This window comes from Lissotriton vulgaris, unplaced genomic scaffold, assembly GCF_964263255.1.
Source record: "Lissotriton vulgaris unplaced genomic scaffold, aLisVul1.2 SCAFFOLD_504, whole genome shotgun sequence".
NCBI classification, from domain to species: domain Eukaryota; kingdom Metazoa; phylum Chordata; class Amphibia; order Caudata; family Salamandridae; genus Lissotriton; species Lissotriton vulgaris.
The window spans coordinates 9,907-32,714 of NW_028244312.1; the positions used below are offsets into that span (position 1 = coordinate 9,907).

General features: G+C 43.3%; 1 protein-coding gene across 1 annotated transcript in view; it reads left to right on the plus strand.

Annotated features, from left to right (window-relative positions):
• The first annotated feature begins 19,006 nt into the window (after positions 1–19,006).
• The window catches only part of LOC147668102 (killer cell lectin-like receptor subfamily B member 1A), a 216,027-nt gene continuing 212,225 nt past the window's right edge, over positions 19,007–22,808 (plus strand). Inside the window, exon 1 of the mRNA XM_086948781.1 lies at positions 19,007–19,190. Coding sequence (XP_086804907.1) covers positions 19,007–19,190 — 184 coding nt within the window. The remainder of the gene's footprint in view (positions 19,191–22,808) is intronic.

Here is a 22,808-nt window from a genome sequence, read left to right on the forward strand (position 1 = left end):
AAGAAATGAAATAATAAAAGTAATTAAAAGAGTGTCACCGTTGTGATTATATGTATGATATAGCCCAGGAGAGATTAAGTTTCTAATACAAGTATTGGACAGGCTACGAGGGGGGATATTTAGTGGGTTCATGCATGGACATATTACATTAATCAAGTGTTAAACACACCAATAACCGATTTATTTGACCTGTGATCAGACTGTTGAACCATATGACATCACACTAAAGAAAAATTTGAGCACGCTGTTATGTAAAACAATTCTGAGAAGAAACAGAAGAATTGAGTAACATTGTTGAATGAGAAAAGTGCAAAGCTACTGAGGTAAAAATTGATTGACATTATTAACTGAATAAAGATTTCCTTTTCTAAAGGCTGCCACAGAAGAGTAGGCATAACACATTTAAAAGTAGGCAGAGTAGGGCTAGGGATGACGGTATGAAGTCTGCTGTAAATAAGCTAAATAAACTAAAAGCAAAAAAAAAAAAAAGGAAGCTGCTTAAGGATAGTCAGGAAACAGACTGTTCAATTATTGATTCTATATCTTTGTTTAATGATCTGACTGCAGACGAACATGTGTGTCCTAAACAGGGATAGATGCAAGATCATTATGGGTATTACATTTTCAGTAGTAGTATTATTAGTTCTAACAGTTTTATTATTGATTTATCTCACTCCGAGAAAGAGAATATTACTTCTACTATTGCTCCTATTACACCTGCACATACAGTATGATGAGGTGGAAGGTGTCATTTGTGAGTCACACGAGCAAAGATTACCCAACAAACATTTGTTCTAGATTAGTTCAGGAATATATTTGGGCTACAGATGCAAAATCTGTTACGTCTGTGCACATTTAACCTCATACGCAATCACATGTAGTGTACTGCTTAGATTATTATGTAGATGGGAATACTTTAAATATTATTATTCAAACTATGACTTGTTTCTTTCAAAAGTTCTGTTGCAGAGGAGCATGAATCAATGCACACTCAGAGACAAATGAAATGGACACAGCCTGGTATCATTTTTAAACTTGCCGGTGCTCGGTGTTGCCCTGGGCTTGCTCCCTCTTGCCTCGGCTCCACAGCACTTCGGACATCACTTTTTGGCCCGGTAGCTGCCATTTTGGACTTGACTCGTGCTTGGCGCGGTCAGCGGTCCAGTTGTCGCACGCCTCTCCCCGGCACTGGGTAAACCTATTTAAGTGGCCGGACTGCGAGAGTGTGCTGCAACTGACTAGCTTCCACCTTGCTAGTGCTGTTGATTTTAAAGCTGTTTACTGCATTTTAATTTTACTTCGGTGTGCTTGAGGGAATTTGGGGGGGAGTGCCTGCAAATTTTATTTTTCTTTTCGTCTTTCCCGAAGGCCATTGCTTTTTAAAATACCGGATTTGCTTGCCGGTGCTCGGCATTGCCTTGGGCTTGCTCCCTCCTGCCTCGGCTCCACAGCACTTCGGACATTACTTTCGGCCGGGTAGCGGCCATTTTAGAAGTGACTCGCGCTTGGTGCGGTCAGCGGTCCGGTTGATTCATGCCTCTCCCCAGCACTGGCCACTCCCTATTTAAATGTGTCTGTGCCACACGTGCAGCAGGCGAGCGCAGCGGGCGCACCTATGGATCGCTGAAGGCAAGCCCGTCTGGGCCCGTCAGCGCCAAGACAGGGCACACCATGCTGCCGGATTTGATTCCATCCATCACACTGGTTGGCTTATTCAATATTCCAGTGCGGCATTGAGAGCCCTTAGAGGCTTGCGCTGCCCTTCCTATCATACTAACACGGCAGGACTCATGAATGTCTCTACGTGTCTGGATTGTGGCTTTTCTCCTTCTACTAAGATCCCTTCGGTCTCTCGGAGTGTCGAGCCCCTACATCAGGCAAGTTTTAAAGTCTGCCTCATCAATTTGCGATCTTTGAGGCGTCATCATGCTGACATTGCCTATCTGGTGCTGGACAATGATCTAGACCTCTTATTTATCACAGAGACCTGGTTGGACGCATTCTCTAACCCCGTTGTTGCTCTGGCTACCCCCTCGGGTTACAAAATCCATCGGACCGACCGCCCAATTGGGAGGGGGGGGGCTGGCTATTATGTACAGAGAGCACTGGGTTCTACAGTGGGATGCTCCCACCATTTGGGATGGCTGTGAGGCTTTGGATTTTAACCTCCAACTCTCCTCCCATTTCACATTGGGTGGCTCCTTAATATACCGCCCACCGTGCTCAGCAGGCATATTTCTGGATGCTTGTGGGGATGCCATTGCGGACAGAGTCTTAAGGTTCTCCAACTATCTCCTCTTGGGGATCTCAATTTACATCTCGACTCTCGGGAGTCGACCAATTCCGTTGTCTTTATAGATAACCTCCAGTTGGCAATGCTCTCTCAATGGGTGACGGATCTGACCCATAAGGGGGTCATATTTTGGATCCTATCTGTTCCAACTTCCCGTTGCAAGTTAGCAAGCCTTGCCCGATCACTTGGTCTGATCACTTCACGATATTTTTTTCATGGCGAGCCCCACGCCAGCACTTATTAGCTCAGGGCCATCGCAACCCCACAGCCAGGAAGCTGGATGCTGCTCTCCTAGGCGGTCACCTGGCGGCCTCACGCCCTACCCTCTTGGGCGCCCTTCAGGACAATGTTACTTCATTCTCAAACTGGATTAGCGATGCTATTACGACCCTTGCGCCACCGGGTTCCGGTAAACTGGGGAGGGAGACACCCTCCAAGCCTTGGTTTACCTCGGAGCTGAAGGCTCTGAAGCATGATTGTAAGGTTTTGGAGAGAGCTTGCCACTCGCATCGATCGGTCGAATAGCAATGCTAAAGAAATCTTTGCAATTGTGCAGAGTTTCATTACGCCCCATGCCCATGAGGTGGTGGCTCCCCCCTCGGATAATTGGTGTAACATGTTGTCCAATCATTTCAGGTAAAAAATCTGTGACATCTTTCCCGAAAAATTCTAATTCCACCCTGACTACCCAACTGTATGTTCCGGAGAGGGATGCGGGTCATTCCTTCTCGGCGTTCTGTCCTATAGACCTCTTGGTCTCACGCAAAATCCTTGGAGCACTGAAATCTGGCTCCCCGAAGGACCCCTGCGCGGCCAGGCTATTGGCCGAATTGGCCGACACGATCAACCCGGAAGTCAATATCCTGATTAACCAGTCGCTTCGGGAGGCATGTGTCCCGCATTCTTGGAAGCAGGCACTTTTACTCCCCCTGCTAAAGAAGCCTACCCTTGATCCGGCCCTCCCGGCCAATTACCAACCCATTTCTCTCCTGCCTAGTTTGGCCAAGTTTTGCGAAAAGGCAGTTACCTCGCAGCTCACCAAATTTGTGGAGAAGGCGGGTTTGCTCTATCCGGCGCAATCGGGGTTCCGTGCCTCCTATAGCACAGAGTCAGCACTGTTGGAGGTGGTGGAAGCTATCCGTGACTGTTTGGATGCCAGCGGGAGAGCAGCTCTGGTGATGCTGGATCTCTCGGCGGCATTCGACATGGTTCCCCACTCTCTCCTCCTCGAGCGGCTCAATGCCATTGGCATCATTGGCACTGCTTGGAGTTGGCTCAGATCTTTTCTGGAAGACAGGTCACAACAGGTCTGGCTGCCCCCGTGCACCTCGGAACCCACTCCTCTCTCCACTGGCGTCCCGCAGGGTTCCTCCCTTAGCCCCCTTTTGTTCAACATCTACATGACTCCCCTGGTTTACCTGGCGGAGTCATTGGGGGCTAAGGTGATGGCTTATGCGGATGACACGCAGTTACTGTTTACCTGGAAAACGGGTGAGGACTTGTTCAGCACCGTACAGCAGTGTCTCTCTTCAGTGTTTCGCTGGCTGTCCAATGCACAGCTTAAGTGCAATGAAGAGAAATCTGAGGTGCTCTTGTTTGTCCGGTTCCCTGCGGACTTTAGAGTCACCCTCTGGCCATCTGACTTCCCGTCCCCCCAGTCAGACAAGGGTCTAGCAAAAAATCTTGGGGTCTGGTTTGAGGAGAGCCTTAATTTTGCGACTCACGTTAAGAAACTTACAGGGACTTGCTTTGGCATCTTAAAAACGCTGCAAAAATTTCTCCCTCTCCTGCCAGTTGGTGCCAAAGAAACGGTTGTCCGGGCTCTTATCCTCTCGTGGCTCGACTATTCTAATGCTCCCCTGGTGGGATGTGCGGGGTATCTTACCAGGAAGTTGCAGGTAGTCCAAAATGTGGCAGCGAGACTTCTGCTGGGACTCTCTACCAGGCAGAGTGTGCAGGCCCATCTTCGCCTCCTACACTAGCTCCCAGTTGAGCCTTGTTTTAAATTTAAAATGTTGTCCATTGTCCAACGGGCTCTGTATGGGCTGGGCCCACTCTACCTTCAGAAGCCCTTTGCCTTCTACACGCCCTCCAGACAATTGCGGTCGTCGGAACAATTCCTTATACAGACTCTCCGGTTCAAACGCCACCGGCTGGGCGGCTGTTCCTTCACTCGCAAAGCTGGCTTAGCCTGGAATGAGCTCCCTCTTGTCCTCAAGATGGTCTCAGACCCGGCAGTTTTTAAGAAGAAACTGCTGTTCTGATGCCTTTTTTCTTCCTGACGCTCAGATTCTTCAGCTGGTTCTGTGGCAGGCTTTTCTTGGTAGCAGCGCCGGGATACTTTGAGTAGCTGTGCGCTCTATAAAACTAGTATAACATAACATAACATAACATAACATAACGTAACATAACATAACATAGCATAACATAACATAACATAACATAACAAACATACCTACCTACAGGCACTAGAGCATAGAAGAACAATTTAGCCTGCCTAATGAGACCATTAGAGCAAGTATTCATTATGATGTTGAAAGAAAGGAAAGCAAACTATACACATAGTAAAATTAGAGGGGAAGAAAGAAAAAGATTAATTTAAAAAGAAAATGACCTATCCAAAGTTGAAATTGAACAGGCAACGAAAGGGTAAAATAGCCACTTTCAACAGAAGAAACCAATTTAAAAAATGATCTGTGGGAGTATTTTTGAGCTTAAATTTAAAATACGGGTGTTTCATGGAAAATCTTGCAAGAAGAATCAGTCATACCTGGAGTTTGTTTTGTTTGTGTACAGGATGCTTATTTACAATTGCAAGCTGACTGGGAGGGTATTTGTTATTTAGCGTTGCTGTTTACAAAAATGTATCCTGTATAAAGTATAGATGAATTAACAATGACACCATCACACTGACACACACTTACTATAAGTGAGGGAACCCAGTTGTTTGGATACATTTTTGGAGCAATAATCCCATCCAAGGGAGTCATCCTAAATGATGAGAAAATCTGAAAACCTTCAGTTGTTGTTGATAAATTGGCAACCTGCTCTTCTGGAGCTGTACACATTGTGCTTGCAGTGAAAAGCGGAGTCTGCAAGATATGACAGACCAGCATTCCTGTTCTTAAATACCTGATGAGGTTAAGAAAATCTTGGAATTCACAAAACAATTGCAGACTTACAACCTGAATTAGAACCATTAAAGACAACCAGTGTTTAAAAAAGTTAGCGAAAGGAGGTTCTGCCATTGGTAACTGGGTTGCAATTGATGCAGGAGGAAAAGAAAAGTGTATTTAAATGTATACAATTGTAGTAGACAACCATATTTATCCATACTAGGCTAAAATAAGGAAAGCAACATTTACCTGACAAAATTACATGACAAGAAATGCTGAGTTCTTATAAAATGTTATTTTCATGACCTTCCCACTGACATGTTTTTCTTAAATAATAGTTGCCGAAATGTTTCCATCTCATTCTGCAAATGTTTCTACTTACACAATGTTCACTGTTAGATATGAATAAGTATGCCATTTACAAATAATAGATATGTAAATTCCCTCAAGAAAAAGTAGTTTTGAGAATGAAAGAGTTTGCAAAATAAGACTAGAAGAAGCCACAAATTGATAAGAAATACTTGCAGCTTTCATAACTGTTGTGTAAATTAATTGTGTTCCTGAGAGAAGATGAGGAGTGATCCTGTTCCCATGGGAGCATCGAATGATGATTGGCTGGCTGATGAAATAAGACACCGCAAATTGAAACAATGATCAAATATGTTCTCTATAGTCGTTTGTGCTCCTAGAAGAGGTGACTCCAGAGCCACAACTATATCATTTTGACACAGACCCCTATGCCATTTTCCTTTTCACCTGATTCACATTTCTCTGAGGATCTCCTGGATTTCTTGAACCTCTCTTTATAAGAAGTTCTGCATTTTACTGGCTTTGGTTTATATATTTGACTTTGATGCGGAACCTTTATGCTTGTGTTCTCAGTCTCTCGCAGATGAGAACTCTTTAAGGGTTCCTACGAACACTTTTCTGTCCCTTCCTCAGATTAGAAATTCTTCCCTTTATTGATCGTGCTTAATTATGATTAATGACTATTTTCGATTATTTTCAAACTAATGATCGATATTGATGAATTTATATGCTGATGTTAATTAAGATGAGATATGTTAGAAACGGGACCCTGGCTGGCCAAGACTCACGCCAAAGTCAGTCAGGGATCGTCATTTCTAAGTCAGGGCAAGGGAGTTACACGCCAAGATAACCCCTGCTCATCCTCTAGGTAACGTGGCGCAAGCAGCAAGGCTAAACCTGGAGGCGGTATGAGTTAAGTATTTGCGCACGCACCCCAGCAACAACACCCAAGGCCCACCACAAAGGAAACTCCACACAAGGATATATGAAAAATAGCCTTTGTATTATAATAAAAACACATTAGATAACACACAAACTTTACAATGTGCCAGAGGCACGGGCAGAATTTACAAGGGAATTATGTACAGGACAGGGCCACATGGACCACTGTCAGGGGTAGGCACTTGTTAGAAAATAATACTTGTAGGTATACACTTAGCACATACACATATAATGATCAGCACCAAAATAGTACATGTAGCACACAACCAGTAATCACCGGTTAAGAGTAAATACCTCCTACACAACCCTAAAACACTGTAGGAAAATCACGCAGGGAACTAGGACCTTATCATCAGGACCTAAGGAAGGAATACCATCACCTAAGCATGTCACTCTTAGCAAAGGGAAGGAAACCTAAACATAAAATGGGACATCAATAATCCTCTATGCAGGTCAGCAAAAGGGGATAAACATAAAGTGGGACATCAACAATTGCACATGAGGTATTAAACACATTCAGAGGTGCAGGTTAGAACTTTTGCGCAAGAATCACATAGCAAAGAAATCACAATGCGCAGGGTGCACATGGCACAACACTCGAAATGTCCCTCAAGCCAACTGGCCTCTAAAGGGGCTGAATGCCCTGAGTCTCAATGTCAGGGGGTCTGCGCAGGCAGCACAAACCACAAGCCTAAACGTAGCAACTGTCCACTAAGTGCTGGACAGTTGTAAATCAGAACTGGGCAAACGTTGGAGCCAGGTGGGCTCAAGAACAAAGTGGACAAGGAGCCTCTCAGGGGCTCGCAAAGCAAATGCGCAATTTAGAGCTTCAGCGCTCTAAACAAGGAATATGCCCCCAGAGAGTCTCTTCAGGACTCTGAATCGATGTGGCCGGGAGCCTCGTGGGCTCAAAGAATAAATGTGGCCAAGGAGCCTCTCAGGGCTCGTAAAACAATTGCCCCCTCGAGCCTCGCAGGCCCGTCAACAAATGCGGCCGTCGTTGGAGCCTTGCTGGGCTCAGGACACCACTTGGCCCCAGAGCCTCTCAAGGCTCGTAAACAGAAATGCCCCCAAGATCATTGGAGTCCCTCACGGGGGACTCAGAAACAGATAATGCCCCCAGAGCCTCCGGCGGCTCTACTCACTTGGGCCGCTCACAGGCCCGGCCCGCACACGGAAGGGGAGGGGCGGGCACCGACAATGTGCCCTGACGCCCTCCTCCCTTCCCTCGCTCGCTCTCCCCACCGAGCACTCACCAGGTCTCCGGGCGGCAGCAGCGCGGGGCTCCTCTCCTCACACGGGAGCCTCCAAGGACGCGGCAGGCTGCTTCCTGCTTCTCCGGTCCTTGCAGCCAATCGCAGTGCAAGTCGCCCGGCGAGCCTCCGGCAGCTGTAACCAATCACAGCGCGGCTCTCCGGGTGACGTCAGCGGCTGCACTCTCTCGGTCCCGGGCTGTGGCGGTGATCACGGGGCAATGCCGGGTGGGCACCGGCTTCAAAATAAGTAAATAGAAACGGGGCAATGCCGGGTAGGCACCGGCCTTAAATAAATATAAAGCGAGGTAGGCACTCGCTATGCCGCAAAACGGCAAATCCAAACGGGCAGATGCCGGGTGGGCACCGGCTGCACAACGAGCGCTCCCCAGTGCTCAGGGACAACGCACAGCGCTCTCAAGCGCCAAGAGAAGCGCGCTTAGCGCTAGAAGGAAAATAAAGCGCTCCCCAGCGCTATGAGTCAAAATAAGAGCGCTTCCAGGCACAGCAAAGCTCCAGCAAGGTCTGGAGGCAGGCAGAGGGGCAAGGCAGGGCCAGAGCCAGCACACTGGGTCTCCAGGCAGGGAGACAAGCCAAGTGGCGGTCCTTCTGGCCCAAGCAGCAGCAGCCCCCTCTGGCAAGGATCCACAAGCAGAACCAAGGACAAATTGTATGGGGACACAGCCCCTTCTTATACAGAAAATTCCCTTTGTCTCATGGGTGCAGGGTGGGGGAAAACCAGTCGCAGCTGGTTTTGAAGTACTCTGTTTACCTCAACCACCCTCTCTATTTACTGGCAGGGCTAGGGACATCAGTCGCACTACAGGGGGTGGAGCCAGTATTGTGTGGGGAAAGTCCAGGCCCATCAGGGACCAGGTGCACTCCTCCCAAGCCATCCACATGCTAATCTCACACTCACCACCCGGCAGACCCATCCAGCCTTCCTGGAGCCAGGCTCACCAGCCAGCTCCAGCCAATCACACGGCAGGCATATTTTACATTAATATGCCAAGTCCTCGAAATGGCATTTCTACACATGACACACACATGCCACATACACCATTGCGAAGCATTCATTCCCACGAACTCGCACATACCAAATTTGAGCATGCACTCCCCACGCATCAGGAACTACTAGGGACACAGACATTCCCCATGCATTCCTATGGGAGAGCAGGCCAGCCTAACTACATGCACGCACTTTACTCTGGGACACAGAGTAAAAGTGCGCACAGACCAGAAAATCATCCACACAGATCACAGATTAAAAGCAAAAAGATTAGGGGTGAACCTGCCTTAAGGGCCAAGTCCAACAAGATACTAAAAGATTTGATTACTAAAACTCTTGAACTCATAACAAACTCCCATTATTGACTGATAATTGATTAGTGATTGTGATGATTTATGTGAAGAACAGCTCCTGAATAATCTAATTCAACATCAATCGTTTGTCTACCTGCACAGTGGTGATATTTTCTCTTGTAAACTGATCGTTTAACTGAGAGTCCCAACTTCATCTAACTGTATTATAGTTTTATCAAAATACAATTAGTTATCATCTCCCTTTTATTTTGCACACTGTCCCATGCTATAGCAAACATGAAGAGGCGACCAGACCCAGACTTGCAGTAAACACTGGTTTCTATTCTTTTCATCCACTTCCCCTTTCCCCTTCGTACTGGCACTGTCCAAGTTTTTAACTTTCATTTGGAAGGAGGCAGCGGTTGTGTGGCTTAGGGAAGTATCTTCGGAAACAACATCTTGCACCAACAGGATAGCACTACCAAAATTAAAAACTAAAGAACAGGTTAGTGCCATAATGTTACAGACAAGTACCACAGAATCATAAAACTCTTCAATATCAGTTGATCGTAATTTCGGACCATTGCCTGAAAGAAAAGATTTGGGGAAACTCCCTCTTTCAAAAACATACTCAAACAACTGAAGGGCCCCAGAAGGAGAAAATTACTGCACACATGCAACCCCCACCCACCTTAAATATGAATCAAGTAAACCTACTAAGTACGTAGTGTGATCTTCTCCCTTTAATGGACCAACAATCACAGTTGCAACTTCTTTCCAAGGATGATTAGGAAGCTTTCTGTAAATCATGGGTACTTGTCGAGGAGTCAAAATTCATTCTCACTATTTCTACGTTCTAAACACTGTCTAACCAAACTTTCCACTTAAATATCCACACCAAACAACCAAAAATTGGCATGTAATAACTCTGGCCTTGACTCACTATAACCAAGGTGAGCTTGAGTCAAAAGTCTACCCTTCAGAGATAGCAGAGGACCCAGTCTAGTTCCTTTCAACAAAATACCTCTGCCTGGAGACAGCCCTTTTTTCAATGTAGACAATGACTTGACTAACAGGTCAACTTTATCAGGATGAGAAGGTTTTATAACATTTACCAAGTCCCGATCTTCTCAATTTCACTTCCACAGTTCCTCAGATAATGTTCCCAAAGTTACTTCCCACATATTTACTTTTATTAACAATGAACTCATCTTGTATACCATCCTTTTCTGAATGAGATACCAACTAAGACTGACAATCTGTCTTACAATTCCTAATTCCATTCCGTTAAACTGCTAAAGTACGATTGCCCATATTTTAATTCTTAAAAGATGGAATCCAAACCATTCTTTATAAACAATTCCTTCAAAGCTCAAGGTAAGTGCAAACCTTACTTATAGTGCTTCAAACTTAGGGGCCTATTAGGATGGCGGGCGGTAGTGGTGCTGGGACCAGCCGCCAGTGGTGCGGTGATACCGCACCGGCAATTAGAATGCCACTGCCACGGTAGTGGTGGCATTCCGCCTACATTGCATTGTAGCGGGCGGTGCTGGAAGCAGCACCCTCCACAATGCAATATATGCATGTCTCGCATTTGCATGCACAACCTGGCAGGCACTGTGCGGTGCCTGCCACATTCTGAATGCCAATGCAGGGGGTACCATAGGTACCCCCATGTGCAGCCCCACCCCCAACACCTTGGGGGCCTGCAATGGGACCCCAAAGGAAAAACCCCATGCCTTTCCATGGCGAAGTCACTGCCATGGAAAGGCACTTCTCTGTCATCATAGTAATATGGATAGCTGTACCTGCAAGGCACCGCCACCATATTGCTGTGCTTTTCCGCCCAGTAGGAAATCAGGCGGATTGCCTACCGGTGGAAAACCGGCAGACGGTATTCCCATCCACCGGGGTCCCCCTTGCCATCTTAATGTGGGGGGCGGTGAAGTTTGGCGGGCGGAACGCCACCGCCATACGGGCGGTGGCAATCCGCCCGCTATACTAATCACCCCTAAATGTTTTTATTTTCTCAATGCCTAAAAATGGCAAGTTCTTCCCTCTCAATTACTGAGACTTTTGACAATGGTGATTAGTGGTGTGAGACAGATTTCATGAAGAGGGCAAGACATGGTCTTCATAAGAAGGTGCTTTAAGGTTGACAAGATCTGTGAGAGCTAGAGGTTTGAAGAATGATTGTACACAGAGGGGTCGGTGTGGAAAGGTGAAGCAGACTTGGCGCTGCCAATGTGATGCAAGATCATCTGTATTTTTTCACTGAAGAAGAGGTTAATAGCATTGCCTTTTTCTGGGTTTCGATGTAGCAACGGATAGGTGGCTTCTATGTGATCTGTACACTGCAGTACACAAGTCAAGTATTAAAAACAAGGAAAAGTTAAAACAGTGTCTATGAATGTTTTAGATATGAATTTATGTCAAAGCCCATGGATGGTTGCCTAGAAATGTCCACCTGTCACCTTCTAAAATGCTCATAGACGCAAAGCAGTGCAAAGCGGATCACTGACAAAATATTGACGGACCGAATATCGAGGTAGCAAAATATTCACGCAAAAATATCGTAGTCAAGATTATCGACATCCTACCTTCCACATGATAAGTACAAAAAGTAGCGAAAGAAAATATCAATGTCAAAAATATAGTAGTAAAAAATATCGGTTTTTTTTTAAATGTTAAAAAATAATGTAAAATAAAGTATATAATAGATATAATTAAAAATATTATAACATTTTGAAAAATAATAACTAATACATATAATGTTAAAATAAAATAAACATGTACATATATAAAATAATATATACTTACTCCACAGAGTGCAACAGTGGGAAAAGTGTTTGATAGAGTATGGGTAAAAAATACTATTCCAACTCCAGAAAGTGCAACAGTAGGGAGAGTGTTGGATAGCACAGGGGTAAAATTAAATTACTATTCCCACTCCAAACAGTTCAGAAGTAGGGAAAGTGTTGGATAGTGTAGGGGTAAAAATTACTATTCCCACTCCAGTGAGTGCAACAGTAGGGAAAGGGTTGGATAGCGTAGCGGTAAAAGTTACTATTTCCACTCCAGTGAGTGCAACAGTAGGAAAAGTAGTGAATAGCGTAGGGGTAAAAATTACTATTCCCACTCTAAAGAGTGCAACAGTAGGGAAAGCGTTGGATAGCGTAGGGGTTAAAAATAACATACTTATAAATTAAATAATTTGTGTAATTAAATAATGATTTATTAATACGTTACCAATAAATCATAAAATATACATACCAATAAATAAAAAATAAAGAATTACTTTAATATCATTAAATTACATCCTACCCTATTACCCAATAAACACACAACCCACTCCGCATAGGACCCAACAATGTGGGAAATACAGAAACAAGTGGGGGAAACATGGCGGCCGGCTAGCGGTGGGTTGCGGGTGTTCCAGAGGCGTGCAGTGGAGTTTTTGTTCAAAAGCATAGAAGTTAGGATATTACTTCAGCAGAACTTACATGTTTTTTAGCTCTGTGCCGAGGCTGGGAGCCTGTAGCTGAAGCCCGGCACATTTTGTGCTGCCTTAGGGTTCTCTTCCGGGGGAGCAGAGGAGGAAGCAGCAGGAAGAGCAAGGGCAGGGAGGAGAGCGTTGGTATAAACAGTGTGGACCAGTCCCCAATTTTGGAAGCAGCAGAGGTACAGTGACACCCCTTTTCTCAACCGTCTCAGGAGCAGGAAGTAAATGGTAAGAGCCAGAGGTCTGATAAAAGTAAAAAGAAAGTTGAGAGGATGGAGAGGGGCTGCAGTGCTGGTGAGACTGTCTGGAGCAGCTCTAGAGGAATTTCAAGATACACTTTGAGAAGTGTGGTGAGAGGGGGCATGGTGGAATTCCCCAAGTTGGTGGATTTCCCACCTAAGTGCGTAAAGGAATAAGGGGTGAGAAGGAAGGAGGTGATGTCTCGGGGTGGACTGTCAAGTAAGGAGAACACAGTACATAAAAAATTGGGAAGGGGGGCTCTTTGGAGCATAAGGTAAAGGTGACCCCATGTCTCAGGACTTATTTCAAAGTACTTCCGAAAACTTTGGTTTTAAGGAGTAACCCTATGATGACGGAAGTTGAGCTCCAATATAATTAACAAAAGCAAAGGAAAAATGGCGGGGAAGCGATGAGAGTTTTTTCAATTTTGGAGTTTGATCCGCACAGCTAAGCCCAAATCATTTTCAAGTGTTATCTGTGGAGATGGGCGAGGCAGCAGCATCACCGGTGGGTGAGGTATTTTCAAATGGCCCAGATATTAGTTTAGAGACTTTAGTTAAGTCACTTCCGGACAAAGGTGGGAAATCTTTAAATTCTGAAGGGGACAGAGCGAGTTAGTGCTTGGGAGGTATTCCAGAGTTGGGCAAGAAAAGATGGGTAGCGGGGGTTGGGGGTAAACCCTGGGAGTGGAGATCCCTCCATAAGGGTTGGCATAATTTCAAGAACGGTGGAAACGAGGCAAATGAGGACCAAAATATTAATTTTACACAAACAAAACACTCCACATAAAATGTGATCAATTAATAAATTAATAAAAATGAATTACCAAATAATAATTAAATAACACATTAATTATCAATACCAATGAATAATAATTAATACACATTAATTACCAATTATTAATTAATTACCAATAAATTAATTATCAACACCAAAAAACAAACTTCTTAATTACTTAATTACAATTAAATTACTTCCCACCCTATTCCCCTATAAACCGACAACCTGTTCCAATAATACATTAATACAATTAATATATTTATCAATTAATCAATTAATAAAACTTGATTACCAATTATTAATTAATTAAAAATAAATTACTTATTACTACCAGTAAAGAAAAATTTATATTTACATAGTTAAATTAAATGACTTCCCACCCTATTCCTCTAAAACCCACAACCTGCTACAGAACAAAAACGCAAAATTTGATTAAAAATAATCAATAATTGCTAAAATTATTATTTAATTTACTATTAAATTAAAATTGCTGCCTACCCTATTTCCCTATAAACCCACAACCCACTACGGTACTAAAGTGCATAATTTACCTTTTCTTTTAAATGACTAACTTCTAAAAAATGTATACATATATTAAAAAAAACAGTACAATACTTAACAAAAAATATAGAAAACATACATATAAAACACATTCTAAAATACATAACACTAATATAAACATTAGTAACATCGATATTTTTGCTATCGATATTACTAACTTCAATATAATTATAAATGATATGTCTTACCTTCAGGTCGATATTCTGGTCATCGATATTCTTGATGTGGATAGTCTGTCAACTAAACAACAAAATAACTATGGGTCAAAATAGGGATGTGTCTTTTAAGAAGTGTGTCTGGGTGAATGAATGAATGTGTGTTGAACAAATCGTTTGAACAGCACACAACAATGTATCGCACTAGATGGGAAGATATCCATCAGTTTATCATCCTTTGCTGCCCTCTCATCATTTGAAACCTTTCCCAAAATGTGGAAGCAAAGTTGTTGCCACTTCAACAAGGAAAAGGTGGTGCGCGGTAACTGGGATATTGCTAGATAAACTGAAGAGCAGTGCAAGAAAAGAGTTTGTGAAAATCAAAAAGAAAGGAGAAAAGGTGGTGCTCTATGTTTAAAATTGGATAATGAACGCTAGGGAACTTTATTCTGGTGCCGTTCACTTCCAAGGTTAAAAAATTCAGTGCAAAACTATCAGTGAGTAACCCTAATAATCACTTGATTCATATCATTGTGGTCGACATGTTTCTGCGGTCTATAGATCAATAAGTATCATCCGCTTCATCAGGACCTAAAGTATATGCTACTGCTCATAGTGCGTTAAAAGGAATTTGATACAGATATCACCTGATCAAACCTGGTGATCCTCCTAAGTATGTGCTATTAAGGTTATTCGTATTTCGAGAAAGAAATACCCTACGGAGATCCATGTCCGCAAACTCGCAAATCCACCAGCATCAATATTGGAACAAGCAGAGCATGGGAACAAAGGCGTTTCACGAACTGTAATAGCAGTAACCTAATATACTTAATTACCTGCCCCTGTTCCCTCAGATACGTAGGAATGACAACGAGAAAAGTACAAACAAGGATCTCCTAGCATAAGAGCAGCATCCGTTGTTAAAAGCAGGCAACTCGGCTTGCAAATCACTTTCTGGAAGTTAACCACAAACCTACAGAGTTTCATTGGACAGTATTGGAGCAACCATACATTCCTTCTCATATTGCAGATGTCTCCAAACACCTCTTCAGGATTGAGCAGAAATGGGTGTATAAATTGAACTCGGATAAGGCTGGCCTGAATGAGGACATCCCTTGGATGTCTCTCTAATTTCACTTGTTGGGTTCTGTAAATTATTTTCAGCATTTGTACTTGCCTTGCACCTACATTTAGCAATCTCTGATGAAAGTGACCCTGATGGGATCATTAACACTTACTCACCCATTCATCTGGTGATCTGTTTTTGGTTTCCGTTTGTAGGTTTACTCTCAAACCACATATCACACATTTAAAATCATGTAGGGTATTTCTTTCTCGAAATACGAATAACCTAAATAGCTTGTTAATCCTTAAAGTTCATCTTCACTCGCTTTCCAACACACTATGTCATCCGGTATCGCGGGGCATCAACAGCAACTAAAAGGAACTACAGTTCCCGGTATGCTTAGTCGCATGATAATGACGTTTGAGTCGCGACTTCTAGTAAACAAGTAATTCGGCCTCACCGGTTTCGATACCTCCCCAGCAGCACAGACGGCTGCCGAGTGTACCGACGGGCAGGTAAGCCCTTGAGTGCATGCGTGTCTGACATTGCCATGTTGTGTTGCGCGATGGGCGCCCGTTGAAGCGGGAGCGCCGCACACGGATTTTAAGCGAGCCCGGTGGGACAGGGGCGCAGCACGCGGGTGATGAGCGAACCCTTGGGGCTCATAAGTACCGGCATTTGACATCCGAGGCGCTCACTACCAGTCACAAGCGAGATATTTGCACAGCGAATATCCGTTACGGCGAGTTGCCTAAACATTGCATATTTGTTCGTGTTTGTAATACCGGTAACATGAGCTCTATGCAAGAATACTGTGATGCTACTAGTTAACACAGCTGGTGTGGCGGTATGTGTGGTCTCTTATGTTGACACTTGGATATACTAGAACTTAACAACACTAGATCACAACATAAGGAAACAACCCCTAAAAACTACACTATGTTTATTTTCATAACAAATCATGACAGATGTATCTGATGTTTACTACATATAGAGTTAAACTCGATATCAACAATACAAGATCAAAACCCAACAATTACGGAGGGGTTTGCTCTTTTCCTTAAACTCGGACGGATATCTACAGTAAACTCGATGTGGTGCCGGCGTGTCTGGCTCTCGCAGTGGTTTCTTGACTTTACAGGTCTCATCTCCTCTATATTTTAGAGCGGTGCACTATCTTCCTGAGCTGTAGCCAGGCGAGGAGTGGCACGTTCCTCTAACCCTAAAGGTGAGCGAGAGGAATGTATATGATTGGTAACTAGCCTAACAGGAATGCCATATCATGAGTTTGGTAACTATTCTTACAGTTATGCCATATCATGAGACAGAAATGTATAATGTAAAATGACTCACACTAACCATGTAAATGTCGTTTTTATCTTTGTATGTGTCTTTTTATTTGTGTTGTCTGTGTCTTGATGACGTCTTTCCTGGACTTCCCCCCACATACTTAGGAGGATCACTAGGTTTGATCAGGTGATATCTGTATCAAATTCCTTTTAACGCACTTTGAGCAGTAGCATATACTTTAGGTCCTGATGAAGCGGATGATACTTATTGATCTATAGACCGCAGAAACATGTCGACCACAATGATATGAATCAGTGATTATTAGGGTTACTCACTGATAGTTTTGCACTGAATTTTTTAACCTTGGAAGTGAACGGCACCAGAATAAAGTTCCCTAGCGTTCATTATCCAATTTTAAACATAGAGCCCCTTTTCTCCTTTCTTTTTGATTTTCACAAACTCTTATCTTGCACTGCTCTTCAGTTTATCTAGCAATATCCCAGTTACTGCGCACCACCTTTTCCTTGTTGAAGTGGCAACAACTTTGTTTCCACATTTTGGGAAAGGTTTCAAATGATGACAGGGCGGCAAAGGACAATAAACTGATGGATATCTTCCCATCTAGTGCGATACATTGTTGTGTGCTGTTCAAACGATTTGTTCAACACACATTCATTCATTCACCCAGACACACTTCTTAAAAGACACATCCCCATTTTGACCCATAGTTATTTTGTTGTTTAGTTGAACTTATGTTCAGGAGGCTATAACTGTGTGGTCACTAAAGATTCCCTGGGACCCTCCATCCATCTCTTTGTTACTTCTCGTCGATATTCTGTCCCCACGATATTTAAAACTCGATATTAATGTAGGTCGATATTAAAAACTCTATATTATGTCTGTGCACCATGCAAAACATTAGTAACTCTAGGGCAAAGTGTGGGTTAGACTAGGTATACCCTAATGATAAGAAGTGGAAGTACAGAAAATCAGACAAATGTTTATTAGTGAATCCATTCTTACAGAATTCGAAACCAAATAAATGTGTGTGTGGCTAAGGGCAGTACAAAGAACACGCTAACATCACTGTCCTTGTGTACAGATGTAGATGCAGGTTCTCATATTTTCTTACCCGGACTGCATTTCACTTTCCCATGATAGCACTCAAAATGTTGAAAATGGAAGCCCCTAACGAAATTTTTATTGTTTTCCATTTCCACTCAATGGATGTATGATGCTACAACGCAAACTATTACAGTACATACTTTTACAACGTGGTTTTTTACAACTGCAACTTCCATTACAACATATGCTATTACAATGCAAGCCAGTACAATGCATGTACTATTACAATGTAATTTAGCAATCTAACACCGATGGGTGCTTATCTCAAGGAAGGTGCTTGTCAGTGTTGTAAGGGCATGGGTTGCAATGGAATTTGCGTTGTATTTGCTGTATTGTAAAGGCATTGCATTGAAATGCCTGCGTAGTAATGGATGTTTCTCCCACTCAATATGTATTGACAAGCGTTAGAAGATGTTATGGCTTTTGAAGTGAAAATGCAACATGTTCTGCTGATAATCACAGGCCTTCAATCTTTGTTTTATACAGGTGAATTTATGTTTAAGTGAAATCTTGTAAAAGAGCAACAGAGTAGCAGTAGACCAGCAAAAAACTGCTGAGGACATTATGTACAATATAGTGCTAACAGAAACCGTCTGATTTCTGGAAGGAGTCATTAATCAGTGTCGTTGGAGGAACATGAACTGTGGGATTCTGCTCTGAATTTTCCATTTCAATCTGAAATCAAAGGAGTTTAATTTGCCTTTAATTGCGAAATCAGGCTCTGCCTTACTCACACTGCAGGCACTCTTGCCATTTTGAACCCTTCTGATATAAAAGGGAGTCTTGTGTAGCCAAGGCTACTCGCCTTTGGTCAGGCCTATTGCAATTTTACACCAGACATAACATAAAACATGAAGATTCAAGGTGTGAAAAGTCCATTGCGTGAGTTCCTTCGATAGTTGTTCAGTGGTCTGTGGGCAGCTCGTCACCATGTGACACCTTCTATCTGAGGGCTGGTGGTTTTGTAGTTCTTTTGCACGGTTTAGAGAGCAGTGAATCAGCCAAGCAGCTGCAGGGAAACCATTCAAAGCTCAGACCCATTGTTCAGAAGTCCAGGTTTATAAATTCAACTATGGAAGACAAGGAGGGATACACCACTCTGCAGCTCATGGGGAGGAGGAAACCAGAGGACGAGGAGGGATACACACCTCTGCAGTTCAAGGGGAGTAGAAAACCAGAGGACGAGGAGGGATACACAGCTCTGCAGCTCAAGGGGAGGAGGAAACCAGAGGACAGATGTGAAGATGTACTGAGAGGTGAGAACTCCCCTTATTCTTGCCTTTCTTATAACATATGTATATATATTGCACCCAAAAAGACACTCAAGGTAATTTTTTTTCACTCAAAGAGTCACATGAGGATTACGGATGCATATTCCTATCAGGGAAACCAATTTATAGCAGTAACTCCCATGGAGAGAATTGCATTAGGACCCAGGATTTCCAAAAGCATACCGCTCTTTATGGTTTATTTTATGGCTTTGGAATATCTCTAATTGGCTACAAAACCTTCAAAGATATGGCAATTAGCACTCATGTTCTGGGTGTTTCTATTGAATTTCCTGAAGCAGTGAACACCTCAATGTTGTGTGTTTAAATCTACATATCTGTTTTTATGTCAGTGGTGTGCATGTTGCTGTTACAGGACTACTCTTTGTTATGTAGACTCATGTAATTGTAGTACAGTAATTAATTATAACCCTACACAAAACTGTAACTGAATTGAGCAGAGGAAGATTATTTTCAATATTTTTGACATATACATACCATGGCCCATTATCAAAGTAACAATGATGACAAAGGTATACACTTAAGTGGATGAGCTTTTGCTCCATCTCTACACCACCTCCCCCATGATGAGCATGGTTTTTTAATGTATTTTGCACTTCACATTAGTCCCCAAGAAATACGAACCGCCATCCCGCATATAGAAGGTGTTGTATGGTGATGAGCTACCCACAAACCACTCAACAACTATCAATGGAAATCAAGCGATGCAAACTTCAGACCCTAAATATTAATGTTTTAAATTGTGTCAGGTGTAAATTTGCACAAGGCCTTATAGCAGGCAAGTAGCCTTTGCTACAAAAGACTCTCTTTTGCATCAGAAGGGTTCAGAATGGCTGAAGACAAGAGTGCCTGTGGTGTTAGTAAAGTAGAGTCTAATTTTGAGTGAAGTGGCATCCACTCTAATCAGGTGGGCAAACCGCCGACGGCACTTACTCTATCGGGCATGATGGTGACGGAGTAGTCTCCATTGTCAATATAATGAAGGTCCACTCATCTCTAAATAAGTTGGGTGGACCTTCAGTTTGGCAGAGAGAGTTCTCTGTTGCTTTGGTGATGGAGTACCCTTTCTGCCCAACTAAGAATCTGTCCCAAAGTCAATAAAGAGCATTTAGCTCTTTACTCTTAAAAATATCTCGCACTGTGAATGAGACAACACCATTCACGTAGGCCAAAACCATGCCACTGGGCCAGCCAGTCCATCAGTAGCACAGTAGCCCAATGATTCACATCTATATCACAATGTCTCCTCCACCTGTCTTCAGATGGTACTACCTGAGGCTTGCCCACAGCCTTTTAAATATAGTCCTCTTTTCGGGCATGAAAATTATAGTTCTATATGAGCTTTTCATTGACAATGCATTGGGCTGTGAAAGGAACATAGTTCGAGACCCTTGAGGCTACTCAAGTCAAAAGAGAGAGAATGTATTAAGGAAATTGTAACAGCAAGTAGGACAACCTTAATAAGGGAGAAGGATAAACTGGAGGATTTCCAAAGGTTCTTCACCTCTTCGTACACAAAAGGGGACTATTCAAGAGAGGATTTATATGCACTGATAAGGCCTTCAGACCAATTTGGTTTATTTGCTGATTTTTAGCTGATTACTTTTTTACTTGATAGTGATATTATGAGTTTAATGACCTTGGAATGCTAATATGAGACCAGCGATTTTTTTGTTGAGAAAAGATACATTTGAAATCTGGTTCCGATTGTAACATCTCCTAAAGTTTAGCAATAAATGATGGTATTATTGACATTTTGGGGTCTATTACGACTTTGTACGCCCGCCTTCGCATTGTGAAATGGGACAGCCTGCTTAAGTGTGCGGCAGTCCCGCATACACAATTAAGATACACCCGCCACACCGGCTGGCACATACCGAATTTTTTACATTGCAGTGGGCAGTGCTCTCAGCAGCATCCGCTGCAATGCAAAAACGCATTTGTGCATTTGCATGCACATCGTAGCAGGCACTTATGCACAAGCAGGGAGGTACCATAGGTACCCACAATATGCCCCCACCCATCCCCCCAACATCCTGAGGACCTGTTGCGGAAATCACATGCCAGGCTGCTTCCCACATGCATTGTAATATGGATGGCGGTGTCTAGCAGACACCGCCACCATATTCAACCCTTTTCCGCCCGGTCGACTCGTCGACCGCGCAGAAAAGTGACGGATGGACTTTCTGTCTGCTGCGATAGCCCCACCATCATAATATGGCAGGGGAAATGGGAGGGGGACAGGAGATAATGTCGGGCGGATCGACATTATAATAGACCCCTTTGTTTCAAATAGAGTAAAGTGCACCTATGATTGCAAGCAATCTGTGAGTAGGATCAATATGGCAGAATTTCTATCATATTATATTTAGGGTTATATGTGGGAAAGCTGACGTGGAAGGGTGGCTAATCAAGGAAAATGAATGGAACATATAAAAAAACACATATGTTAGTGGGTACTCAAAAATAGTTGTGGGAACATTCCAGCCAGAGAAATACATATAAGGCAGACCCCACAGGATTTAGCGATTGCAAAAAGAGTGAATCGTCACATTTGTAAAAATGCAGTGATTTTTACAAAAGTGCCATCAAAATATGTTAAAAAAAACTGGCATTCACATACTCTCTTTACTGGCTCTGTGCTTACACTCAGCCATTAAAGGGAGGGTAAGCAAAAGGCAGGCAGCAGAGGTGATACATTCCTCTGTCGCCTGCCTTTGAAATGCACCATGCCCCCTCCTGAGTAATTAGCCTGCAGGCCGTCTCACACCTAAGTGTGCCCCCTACAGACCCTGCAGGACATGTGAGAGCACAAGTCTGCAGTATTTTTGTGACAGGCACATATTTTGTCCAACCCAAATGAGTCGCACATTTTGCTATTTTTGGCTGCAAAATTTGCCACCCAAAGCCACAAATCATGGAGGGGTTTGATAAGGGTTGCTCCCAAAAAGAAAAAAGCAACAATGTTTTCAGGGCAACCATACGAATACAACTCCCCAAAATTTCATGGAGGTATCTGGGTATTGGCATTTTCAAAACACCAGCACTCCAGTCATAGATTTCCAGAATTAGCCTGAGGGATATTTGTTAATTCTCCTCCATCGGAGGAAGACCAAGGGAGAAGAGTATTTTAAAATGGCTATTCATTTGCACCCACAATTCTCAGGCAGATCTCCCTGTACTCTAAACCACAGCACGGGCCTATTGAGGAAAACATCTTTAACACTGCAAGGCATCATCTTCCTTCTCCCCCGTGCCTTTATACTCTAGCCACCAAAGCACAGGTTTTGTCTCTTCTGCTAGTGACTGGTTGGGGTTGGAACTGGGTCTTTACCTAAATTAAGGGGGTTTGGTGAGCAGGGCGTGGTAGCAGGGTTTATGTAAGTCTGAAGGGTTTCGCCTCATTGGCACATCTGAAGGCTGACATCGCTGAAACATCATGATGGAGGGTGATAAGTTTAATGAGAACACTGGAATGTTGAGAGCTCCTTTGGAGATTATGTAGTGGCTCTGGGGTTATAATGGCTGCTATTAGCCTTCTTCTCAAACATTCCAATGATTGTCTTTCTGTTTCTCTCTTTTTAA